The following is an 11,919-nucleotide window of genomic DNA, read 5'->3' on the forward strand; positions in this document are numbered from 1 at the left end:
TGCATTGTTTGCTGTGACCCTAATCTGCGTTGTAAGAAGTGAAAGTCTACGCACACTTGAACAGGAACACGTTTCGTTAGAAGCGTTAAATATAGAAAGGAGGAGTGGTTTTCACATCGTCACATTATTCCTTTTTGCATGTAATTTGACACCCCATCTGTGCAGAGAACGAGCGCTAAGACAAAAGGTGCAGCCCGTGGACATATACGAGCATAAACTTTTAAATAATCCACCTATTTAAAACCTTAATCAGTCGTCAGTAGAGCCCTGATTTTTTTTAGAGCTTTACCAACAGCTCACTTAAATCCATTGTTCACATTTGAGTTGAAAAACCAAACGCACACTGATGTGTAGTAAGAAAAAAAGGAGCCGTGTATCATAGTGCAGCGCTTTAAAAAAGCTGACCAATCGGAGAAGAGGTGGTCGGGAGGCGGGACGTCTCGTTGGAATTGACAAGTTATTCGTCCAATGAAAAACTCCGGTGGTCGACATCGCCCAATCATGTGCGAGTTGGGGCCGCTGTATCCAACGAGAGTGGATTTTCAACGAGCTGGAGAGAAAAGCGGAGAAGGGCAGACATCATTTCTCTCTCAGCGTCTTTGGACTAACTGCACGAAGGCAGAGACAAGAAAAAAAGTGTTTTTCCGAACAGGAACATAAATATCTAAATTAATTCACTAAATTAACCATGGCCGATACAGCTGTTGACACAACCGCAACTGCAGAGGTTACAGCCAAGGTGCGTTTCATTCAGTTTTTGTCTCGTCGTGTTAAAAGATTTCGGGAACTTTTCTAAGTTGTATTTCTGTTAACGTTTGGTTTAGCTAGCTGCTGTTGAACGATACTAGAATGTTCGACGTTTCCAGCGAACGTTGTCGTCAAATTTACTTCGCGTAAGTTGAAACAGCAACTAACGGGGGGGCGGGGGGGGGGATGTGAATTACCGAAACGACTTCTCTTGAAATGTTACTTCCCGACAGTAATACCCCGCCTGGGTGAATTGTTTGTAATTTTTCCAGCGTCGACAGCTAATTGTTGTGTCTGTATACTGAAACGTGTGTGATGTGGTTAGCTAAAAAGCGTCTCGCTGAGCAGACAAAGCGGCACTAGCGGTTCAGCTGGTGGAGCAGAGCTGCTGCTGTGGGCGGGAAGCCTCGGCACGTTAACACTGCGTTATGCGCGGCACTTGGTGAAAACGCTAAAACATCCCCACCTAGCCTTTCTAACGTGGTCTTCATCGAATTACACCCTATTATAGATGTGCTTTTTTTTAACCCTTGCTTTTAACTAAAACCAGATAAGGTGACAACGCGCGCGCGGCACTTGAGAATGAACTCTTTGAAGAACGTTGATTTGGAGGCTTTTATTTTGTAGGAGCTGAAGGAGAAGAAAGAAGCAGAAGTGGAGGAGAAGACCGACAACGGGGACGCACCTGCCAATGGCACTGTGAGTTGGGCAGACCGAGAAACCAGCCTCATGGCCTTTTGTCTTAGCGCCCCTCATCATGCAGGTGTCGCTGCACCCGCCTCCCCCTCCTGTTCAGCTGCTCCTCCACACTGTGCTTTGTTTGGGTTGTGAAATGGCACAGATGCTAGCTAGTGAGCCTTCGGACGTTTCCATTGGTTTCTCTAGTCTTGAGGTTTCCCAGAGCTTGGTGGCTAATCCTCTGGGGAGGTAATAAGAACTCCAGACACATTGGTATATTTAAAGTGTCCCCAGAGGAGTCTGTACATGCAAGTCTCTGGGAGGATTATTTAAAATATGCTTGGGATTCTGTGTTTTGTTTTGTAATCCTACATTGTTGTTCACATAATTAAGGCTCACTCATGACATGTCTTACTGAACTGATGTTTCCCTTCTTTTTTTTTAATCCAGAATGGTGCTGATCACAGTGACAAAGTGAAAGAAACCACAGAGGAGGAGCACAAGAATGGAGATGGTATGTTTAAAATATGGCACTATTATAGTGTTTTCAGAAAAGGACTAGAAAAGAAATTGTTTAAAACACCCATAGATGGCTTTGTTTCTTCTGATTTCTCGTAAATGGTCCTTTTGCGTGGCTTTGAATTCAAATTTGTTTTGCTGTTGACCTACTGCAAGTAAACCGAGATTTAAATACCCTGAAAGTAAAGGCTGTAATTTCTGAAGTGGCAAACTGTCCTTATAGGGAAAGCAGAGGAGGCGCCCCCTGCTGAGGAGACCGATGCACAGCCTGCGAAGCGTGCAGCTGAAGAGGAGGAGGTGGGTTGTCATGCAGAAGTGTGCAATTTTAATTCCTCATATTTAATGTTTGTAGGATAATTTGGTAATGATTGTTTTTATTTTTTAAAGGAAAAGGTGGAGACAAAAAAGCAGAAGACAGAGGAGAATGGAGATTCAAAAGAGGCAGAAGTGGAGGCTTAGTTCCCTGCCCTGCTAACCTGTTTGCAGCACTGTCTTACCAGCCTGGTCAACATTGTGCTGTAGAGCTTGTGCTTTCTGTATCTTTGAGAGAGATTTCAATTTTTTTTGTTTGCTCCCATGTTACCACATTGCACTGGAGTCTTGAAACATAGTGGCCCTGCATCCTTTTTTTTTTAAATGAAATGTTATTTATTGGTCTTTAAAATGAGCTTTTTTTCTACTTGTACAAATTGGGCCACACCGTGAGATCAGTTTTTTCATTTCCTGAGGTTTTGTATCGGTATTTTAGAAGCACAATCTCTATTATGTCAGTGCTGACCAGATGATTCATACATACAGGCAGCTGCTCACCTCCAAGGCTCATGTTGACCTCTCAGACACACTTAAAGGACCAAAGATAAGTTTTAAGTGGGGGATAAATGACAGTTGTTAGCATTATTAGTTGAGGCGTAATTTTTTGTGTTGAGCTGCTACTTAATCCTTGGCTGCCCTGTTAACAGATGGTGCAAATGAATAAAGGGGCTCTGTTGTGCACCTCCATGGTAAGATTGTTTGACCTCGTTCTGTGGAGGCAGGATTTTGCAATGTTAATTAACCCCTCTTAAATCTTAAGGCTTTGGTCATTTGTTCTGTATGCATTCCACGCAAGTTTGTACCATTTATACTTTTGTTTTTCTTACATTTTCAACGAGTTTTATGTTATGGTTGGGTAGCCCAGTTTTGTGTACAAGACTGCCTTTTTCAGAACCAGAATGACATTCGGTTACTTCAGCCACTGCTTTGTATATTCTGATTAACAAATAAATTGTCTTTTTACTTAAGTGTCTGCTCTGTGTGTATGCTACCTGTCAACGGATCATCCATGCTCTTTAAAAACCATGGTTTTGTATGTGGGTGATGTCACTTGACCCAATTTTCCTTAACATGGAAAATGGCTGGCTTAGATGCAGGAAGGAGCAGGAATAATTTCACTCTCTTGGTAATGGAAAAGGGTGCACAGAGTCAATGAATCGCTGTTTTGTGTATCTTGGCTCCCCCTTGTGGAGTACTTGAAGATTTCAGATCATTACTGCTCCAGTCAACAGAGGGAACAACTGGCACTCAGTGAGAAAATGACAATAACTGACACAGGAGTCATACATGGCAAAATGATCATTTTAGTTTTAACTGAACCCTGAATAAAAGTAGCTTTTACAGTAACACTGCTAATATTGAGCAATAGGTGGTACCATATAACAAAAACTGTGTTTTATTTCTTTCTCAAGCAAGCTGCAACAGCATGATCCATACAGTAACTGTTTCCTCAGAAACATTAGCATGGCGTGCATCCAGTCAGTCTGTAATAGGCAATTATTGACATTCTGCTGAAGCACCAGAACGTTTGGGTGCCCAGTCAATGAAACCATCACAATGAAAGGCTTTAGTTACCAAAAGTTACCTCTTGTTAAAGCCCTGGAATCAGGCTTGGTGCCTGTGTCGAGGCTGAACAGATAGAGCGTCCTACTTGCCTTGGCACAGCAGATGTAAAAAATAAATTATATGTACCATTTTGCTGATGGAGGATGGCGTCTTTCGGATGAAAAGGGGATAAAGTTCAAAACCTCCAGCTAATAAACTTGGCTAATAAACTTAAGGTCATCACTACACTGAGTTGATGGGCCGAGTGTGGAGGAGCAGAAGCCTACTACTTTAAGCATGCGCCCTAAAGATGACAATAAGCACTTGCTGCTGGCTCTGTGAAACCCCCGCAGTCTTTGTTTTTTTAATGGTGTCCACCTTCAGGGTTACCCATAGTTCACATGAGTCTTCTCTCTCTCTGATTGCTGTTCTTCTGTTTTGTTCGGTTTCCGATTGAATGCTGATTCACACCCCAGTTTCAACTTCTCCTCTTCCTGATAATGACAAGAATCACTGTCATTATTACATTGGCATGGCCAGGGAGCAGGGTGACAGCTCACAGGGCTGTCCATGGCTTGGTGAGGGCCCAGACACAATTTGCCACCAGCACACATTTCTCTGTGTTTGTGAAAGTTTGTGTAAATGTGTGCGTATATATACATATATGTCATCCTGTTAGTCATGGCTCTATGATGATTAAGTACTTAGTTGACATTGTACTCACATTTGGGACCTGATTAAGAGTCGCCCAGCACCAAACTGTGAAATATGGGGATAGCAGACTGGACTGCGTGGAAAGAGTTGTTTGTATTTTTCCGTTAAAATGTGAACAATGTGAAGCCCTTCAAGACCATGATTAAGCGTTGTGCAGATTCATGTGAATATTAAGTATGTGTTTGCTAAATTATGCTAAAAGAGCTCTTGAATTAATGAAGAAGGAATTAACAGTGAGTGTGAACGGTCACTGGCAGCACATTTGTTTAGTCAGAAACTCCTGCCTAGGCTGTGATGCTAGTACGCTAACTCAGAGAAACAGGCAGGTAGACATTCCCTCAGCCGTATGACCAAAAAACAAAACATTAACACAAGGCTTTGAGAGATTATATTGCAGCTCATGCAGACGTTAGACAACTGATAAAAGGAAAAAAAGGGGGGAAAGCTGTGGTTAGCCAGCACGTAGTGATCAACATTTCTATCCTAAACACCAACAAACAAGCAAGAAAAATATGATGCAAGCGTTTTAACAGCAAAGAATCAGACACAAGAGCTTGTCTATACTCGGAGAAGTCACTCGCAGTCTCTCGCAATCACACACACACACATGCGTTCGAAAAAGGTCACACATTCGTTTGCAAAAGTTAGGAAAAAATGCATGGGCACACACACTGTATGAACACACTGGTCATGTATACACGTATTAGAGCTGTGGCCAAATGTCTGTCTGTCTGTCTGTCTAGCTCTGAGACGAGCAGTGCCGATTAGTGTAAAACAATATCTGAAACTGTGCTGTACAGTGTGCGGCAGGATGTGCAGTGTGTTTGTCACTATCAGTGCTGTGAAGGTCAACACACTCAGACACCAAGCGACGGTGTGAGAGCGTGTGCCGATGAGTGAGTGAGTGAGTGAGTGTGTGTGTGTGTGTGTGTGTGTGTGTGTGTGTGTGTGTGTGTGTGTGTGTGAGAGGTAAAAGTAAATCAAGAGGCTTTTCTAAATGTGCACCAATAGTGGCTGGGTCTCGCTTTCGGGGGGCTCACCCTCAGGGGGGGGCAGCTGGTACACCACGCAGAGAGAGGAGTACAGGCAGCCCACGAATGACATCAGGCTTGCAAAGTACATCACTCCCTGGGCCCCACCCACCAGCGAGGTCAGAGGACCCATCGCCACAGAGACCAGGATCTGAGCCAGGAAGTACTGGCAGCTGAGCAGAGAGATGTCCACCCCCATCCCTCGTCTGGTCCCTTCCTCTGATGAGCCACAGAACTGAAAGACACACACGAATAATTTAGCTGTGCCATCGATCAAAGTGCTGCCACTGCAAGACATCACAGCTCTGAGAGAGGAGTTTGACATTTTGGGAAATGAGCTTGTTTGCCTTCTTATCATGTCTCCACACTGAACGTGAAGCTACAGCCTGCATCTGATTTGCTTCACTTTGCATTGCATTTAGACTGTAAACAGAGAAACAGCAATTCGGCACTATCCGAATGTATCAAAATCTGGCTGCTGGCAGATCTGGAGCTCAAAAAAATAGCGTTATCGTTTCATCTCAGTGTTAAAAAATGAGATATAACTTGATAATTTGTGAGCTTTAGAGGTGCTAATTAGCAGCTTTTACAGCCCCTGTTTTTTCAGGGATTGTGCTAAGCTACAAAGGTACTTAAAAAAGTTCCACGCCTCACCAGAAAGCACTACAGGAAAAAGACTGTTCTTGCATTATTTTTCAACATAGTCTCTTTTAACTTCAGTGCCCTTAGTTCACAATGTTCAAGGAAGGGCACATCTTAAGCCTCAACAGCATGCAGGACTTCATCATCACTCAGTATCAGGATTTCAGTGTCGGAAACAGAAGTCAGATAGTGCAGGTTGGGTCAGTCAGGTTCATGGGACAACATCAAAGCCACATTTGGCTGCTTCTGCCACCTGTGCTGTGTAGACGGACACATTGTCCTGGAGCTACAGCATGCCACATCAAAGCTTTCCTTTCCCGTCTTTCTTTGATTACGTCAGACACTTGACTTTTTGTAGGCTTTTTAGTATACAGTTATGCCTTAAAATGGGAGTTAAGCCCATTGTTTGTGGGTGAGGCTGAGGTTTTTAAAGTACCCTCAAAAGCTGGCTGTGGCTTCACACCTATCATACAGGACATGACTGTTTATCTTCTTATTTCCCAAATGTTGAACTGCTCCTTTAAGTTGAAAAACAACATCAAGCAACTGCACATTAACCCCCCTGTTGTCCTCATTTACGGGTACCAAAAAATATTGTTTCCTGTCTGAAAAAAATCCAAAAAATTAGCAAAAAAATTCCCCAAATTTCCAAAAACTTGCAAAACCTTCAAGAAGGAAATTCCAACAATTACTTACAAGTTTCCCTTAAAAGTTTAACTTTTAAAAAATCCCCCAAATTTGGCAAGAATAATCTTGTAAATATTTTCAAAAAAATAGTAAAAATCTTCCAAAAAATCCTAAAAATATCTAAAGTGATTACATATATATCAGTAAAACTTCTAAGATTTTCTTTAAGAACATTCACATAAAAATCAACCAAAATCCAGCGAATGTCACTGGATTTTGGTTGATTTTTATGTGAATGTTCTTAAGAAATATTTTTAACATTTCTTTTTTTCCACCCAAAAATGTTCAAAGATTTCCAAAAAATGTTGAAAATGTAGACATCAGAAGTTTCACTGTGAAAATATTTTTTTTCCCCACATTTTCAAACTTTAAACTGGGTCAATTTTGACCCACAGGACAACACAATGGTTAAGTAACTGTGGCACGTTTCTAGATACTGACCTGAGGGCTCTGGTAGTATTCACACAGCAGAGAGTAAGGCAGCGTACATAGAGAGGAGAAGAGCACCCCGTAGGTGACACAGAGAGAAAGTACCACGTAGAGGTTGGTGGATAGCGTTGCCAGGCCGGTGCCCAAACCAAATGCCAGGTAGGCAAAAAAATATAGAGTGCGAAGAGAGAAACGCTCCTCCAGTTTCTCTAATATGGCTAAGGGTTGTGGGAGATAAACAGAGAACAAATGTAAGACAAATGACTGCAACCAGGGTAGGAAATGACTTTGCATTAACATCACTTACAGGATGCTTACCTGAGTAGAAAGCAGCACTGAATGCATAGATGCACATGCCCCAGCAGCCCATGCTGACACCAGCATTATAGCGCTGGTAAGCCTCGGAGTCGTGGGGTGCTTTGGGGTCTCCTTCAAACACAACCTCCCCCATGAAGTCAGTGTAAAAGAGCAGCATCCCTTCAAAGGACAGCCAGCCTACATCACAGAGAGAACCAAAAAATATAGCTCATGTGGTTCTAATTAAACATAAAACACACAGATTTCAAAATGTAGCAGGGTTTTAAGAAAAAAAAAAGTGTAACACAAATTTTTCTCACCCAGAAAATGATTAGTGCATAAACTTCGCAGAGAGGGAGGCATCCTGTAGATGGCTATACACAGCAACTTCATTGACATTTGCGATTCTCCTGTCTCCACATTCTCACTTAGATCACTTTCATAGCGCACTCCATTCAGCAAAATGTTTGCAACCTACACCGCAAGGAGAAGCAACATGTTTAAAAAAAATGCCATGACAGCTATTCACCAGACAGAATATATCTTTTTTAAAACATGTGCCTGACCTGCTGGCTGAAAGTCACAGTCCTTCTGCGTCCATTCTCCAGCCCAACAATCTGGGTTGCCATGGGCTCCTCCATCAGTGCAAGACTCTGAGGTCGCTTCAGGATGCCTGCTGTGGAGCCCCGATGTGACCCTGCACCAGGCGGAGCACCAGCTGTGACCTGAGATGCCCCATGAGATTGTGCATCTCCCTCAGGCTGAGTCTCTTCTGCGTTCTGAGCATCCCCAGACGGACGAGGCTCCACATCAGCCTGGGTCTGCACTGCAGGACTGCTGCCTGGGCCCTGTGTGGACTCCTCAGGAGGTGGGGAGTCCCCTGGTGGCAGGGGCACAGTGCTGGAGCTGGGGGCCAGGGCCTGTGGAGTCTGCTGACCTGTATAGCAGTCTATGAGCACACTGTCTATGTAGGAGGTTCCTAATGAGGAGGCAAAGTCATTAATGCCAGTGAGCGAGCTGTCCCTGCTTATAAAGCTGCCATATTTTGGAGTGAGGGGGCTCAGGGGTGATATGGGGCTAGTGAGGCCAGCGCAAAGACGTGCACTGGCGCTGCAAGAATGGGCCAAGGGGTCCGGATTGCATGGCTTTGAGAAATTGTAACTGTAAAGACCTTCCTCGTCTTCCTCATCCAGTCCCAGAGCCGCTCCAGGGGGGACGGGAGGAGAGGGAGGAAGGGGGAGGCTGGGGCTTTTCAGATGGTTTTTGCTGGCGTTTTTGTTTGGCTGGCTCTTTGGTAAGGGCCGTTCAGGGATACTCATTAGAGTCATGGCTGTGGATATTACCAAAGTGATGCTCGTAAACACGTATATGACCCGCAGCTGGCCTCCCATCGACCTCCCAAACTGTGTCTGGTCCCAGTTGATGCCACCGACAATGTAACCAAATCCGCCTCCCAGTCCTGTGCAGGAAAATGAAACACAACAGGTTAATAGCTTCATTTCTGCTCTGTTGTCCTGTGATTATTTTGGAAGACTATAGCTGCCACCTTCTATGCTACTCGAACGTAAGTGAGAATTAAATCTTTTCCTACCTGCTAGTAACGCGTGGATGTTCAGGCCCCGATCCTGGTCCTCTGGGCTGCACACATCCATCATGTACGCATGGCTCGGGTTGTCGGCTGAATCAGCGCTGAAGTCCATCAGAACAACACCACACACTGTCAGGACGATTCCCCACTTGTGATTCGCTGCTGTGTCAGCCAGGGCACCTCCAATGTCCCGTCCATTCAGCACCAGGGTTAAGCCAACCAAGGCCCCTACAGAGCAGAGAAACAGAGGAGGCAAAATTTCTGTTCTTTGAGTTCAACAGACATCTCGCTACTTGGGAGAAATCATGCAGATTTCATTACAGGTGCAGGACATGCTAAACAGTTGTATTGTGTATTTTGCAGCTCCTAAGTTTTGTTAAGTCTAAGTAAACTAGTCAAGTCGTATCATCTACAAAACAGGAACTAAACATTCAAAAATGTAGGCTTGGAGATTATAATGTGATATGATCTAATGACTGAGTTGCATTATGAGAAGTGTAGATTTTGTTCTGCTTCTGCTGCTTTCTTGTCTCTTTCAAGTACTCCATCTTAATGAAAGTCAATGCAAAATCACTGTATTACTCTTGTGGAGTTTCTTACCTATAGCCAAAGCAAAAATAAACGGTCTCCTTCGCCCAAAGCGGGATGTGCAACGATCACTCCATGCTCCTATGAGAGGCTGTACGAGGAATCCTTCAAACCAAAGACACAAGACAGAGTAAAGACTCCACAGAGCTCATACTTCACTTTAAAACTGCTATTAAAAATCACATTATGGTGCGTCACATCTTCCTTTGCGGCTCACTTACCGAGAATGGGGCTAATAAACCACACCAAGCTGTAGAACTGATCAGGTAGGCCCATCTGCAGGAGCACAGGAGTCACATAAGCAGTTTCCATGGCGTAGCTAAATTCAATACCGAACAGGATGCAGCCGTTGAAGAGCAGCTCTTGGAAGGTACGTCTCGGGGGAAGCTCACTGAGGTCCAGCTGGTCCAGAGGACAGGGCGTGTTGGGCGGCGGAGGCGGTGAAGGTCGTATCAGCTTCCTGCGCTTTGGCTGTCTTTGGAAGTTGTTTGCTCGGTGACTGAGGTGCCGAGTGGTGGACGTTGGGAAGCTGGCAGTTTTGGGGAGTGAGCTCCTCCAGATGCCTTCCTGAGCTGTGGATAACCTCCCTCCTGGACTGGCCAAGAGGGGGTCACTGGGGGTGCCCATGCCTGGAGATGACATCTCTGTCAAGCCAGCGTACACTGCAGCAGACAAAAGGGTGGCAAACAATGACAAGTTAAAACTCTGACATGATTGAAACTTTGTTGTGGCTCAGATTAGAGGTCATTCAAGATCAGCTCTGTGGCATGCTGTGCGTGTGGAGTAACTTGGTGCTGCTAATGGTTGTGTAGTGCTACCAAGAGGACACTGCAGTCATGAGCAGCAGCAGCAGCAGCAACAGCAGCAGCAGCAGAGACGACGACGGGGCACGACGCACTGCAACCAGTGCGCATGCTGTGCGCAAAGCCCATGTGCTCGGCGTGGCTGACTACAGCAGTGTACTATGCGGCACCGCTCTCATGACGCCTGTTTCCATTTTAATTTTTCATGCAGGAAGCTCAAATCGGACACAATGGAGCCGCCGCGGGTTATAACGAAGGCTGTCGACACGGTTACAAGGAAAACGCACCATTATCGCGCACGTTTAAACGAGACAAATATAGATCCTATGTAGCCACGTAGCCGCCTTAGATTCTTTACTCGCTTTTTTTTGGGCAAATTATCGTCGATATTTTCCTCGACTTGACATTAGGTTGTAAAGGTGAGAAGCAGATAATCGACTTAACTGTGTAAGAAGATGAAAAAGGCGTGCAAATGGAGATGATAATTACCTTCTCGGGGCGACTCGTCATTTATTGCGGCATACTGTGTAGGTAAACAGAGCGAGCATTATGATGTATAAAAAAACTAGTATGCATTACAGGAGTCATGACTGGGTTTGGTTTTTTTTTTCTTGTTTTCCTTTGATGCAGTCATCCCCCCAGCTCTCTCCTCCGTCCCTTCTCCTTCCCCCTCTCATCCTCTCCCCCTTCGCCTCTTCCTCCCGGTCTCTCCCGTGACGTCACGCCCCTCCCTGCAACATCAGCACCGAGTCCACATCTGTCTGTTCACACGCAGGACATCCTCCACTACACTACACACAGATACATACACATTTACTGTATCTGGCCACTTTGATGGATTATTATTATTATTATTATTATTTACCAATTTATATATCATTTGTGTTTTTAAAATTATTTCTGATCCACTGTGTGTCACAGGAAAATAACATCTTTTTTTAAAAGAGCGTATTGTTCATAATCATGATAATAATAAAAATAATAACAATAATAATAAAAATAGAATAATAACAACAACAATAATAGCAACAATATAAATATAATATACGTATAATATAAATATAAAAATTATAATAAACATGACAAACACGTTAGATTTTTAGAATTTAGTTTTTAATCTATTTTGTTTAATTTATAGCATTTTTATGCTTTGTTCTTTCATTGCATTTATTTACTTTTTGTCCATTCATTCCCTTTTAATATAGCTTTGTTTTACACTAATCCCATTCTATCACTGGTTTGTCAGTTATCTATGAGGCACTTCAAGCTGCTTAAAGCACAAAAGGTGAATGCAAATAACGTTTAAATGATTGATATTTTTACCACCTGCTAGACATTC

At 43.8% G+C, this 11,919-nt stretch overlaps 2 protein-coding genes across 3 annotated transcripts; one reads left to right on the top strand and one right to left on the bottom strand.

Annotated features, from left to right (window-relative positions):
- Positions 1–557: 557 nt before the first annotated feature.
- si:ch211-222l21.1 (prothymosin alpha) lies at positions 558–3,224 on the top strand. The gene is made up of 5 exons (XM_023298115.3): positions 558–739; positions 1,375–1,446; positions 1,876–1,939; positions 2,168–2,241; positions 2,332–3,224. The coding sequence occupies exons 1-5, from the start codon at positions 689–691 to the stop codon at positions 2,401–2,403; spliced, it is 333 nt and encodes a 110-aa protein (XP_023153883.1). The 5' UTR covers positions 558–688; the 3' UTR covers positions 2,404–3,224.
- A 320-nt stretch (positions 3,225–3,544) lies between these two features.
- Positions 3,545–11,262, bottom strand: slc45a1 (solute carrier family 45 member 1). Of its 2 annotated transcripts, XM_035942857.2 has the most exons (10): positions 11,070–11,262; positions 9,999–10,439; positions 9,790–9,882; positions 9,193–9,417; positions 8,168–9,060; positions 7,922–8,075; positions 7,623–7,799; positions 7,317–7,522; positions 5,556–5,781; positions 3,545–4,295 (listed from the first exon to the last, which is right to left on the bottom strand). In XM_035942857.2, the coding sequence occupies exons 2-10, from the start codon at positions 10,417–10,419 to the stop codon at positions 4,267–4,269; spliced, it is 2,424 nt and encodes an 807-aa protein (XP_035798750.2). In that variant the 5' UTR covers positions 10,420–10,439; positions 11,070–11,262; the 3' UTR covers positions 3,545–4,266. The 2 variants fall into 2 exon arrangements, with proteins under 2 accessions (XP_035798750.2, XP_035798749.2); XM_035942856.2 differs by having other exon boundaries at positions 3,545–5,781.
- Between the last annotated feature and the right edge of the window lie 657 nt (positions 11,263–11,919).

Source organism: Amphiprion ocellaris, chromosome 5, assembly GCF_022539595.1.
Source record: "Amphiprion ocellaris isolate individual 3 ecotype Okinawa chromosome 5, ASM2253959v1, whole genome shotgun sequence".
Lineage (NCBI taxonomy): Eukaryota > Metazoa > Chordata > Actinopteri > Pomacentridae > Amphiprion > Amphiprion ocellaris.

Coding starts and splice junctions, on each gene's coding strand:
- si:ch211-222l21.1 (XM_023298115.3), top strand. CDS start 689: ATGGCCGATACAGCTGTTGACACAACCGCAACTGCAGAGGTTACAGCC. Junction 740..1,374: donor CTGCAGAGGTTACAGCCAAG/GTGCGTTTCATT, acceptor TTTATTTTGTAG/GAGCTGAAGGAGAAGAAAGA. Junction 1,940..2,167: donor GGAGCACAAGAATGGAGATG/GTATGTTTAAAA, acceptor CTGTCCTTATAG/GGAAAGCAGAGGAGGCGCCC.
- slc45a1 (XM_035942856.2), bottom strand. CDS start 10,419: ATGTCATCTCCAGGCATGGGCACCCCCAGTGACCCCCTCTTGGCCAGT. Junction 7,800..7,921: donor ATGCACTAATCATTTTCTGG/GTGAGAAAAATT, acceptor TCTGTGATGTAG/GCTGGCTGTCCTTTGAAGGG. Junction 7,523..7,622: donor CAGTGCTGCTTTCTACTCAG/GTAAGCATCCTG, acceptor CACAACCCTTAG/CCATATTAGAGAAACTGGAG.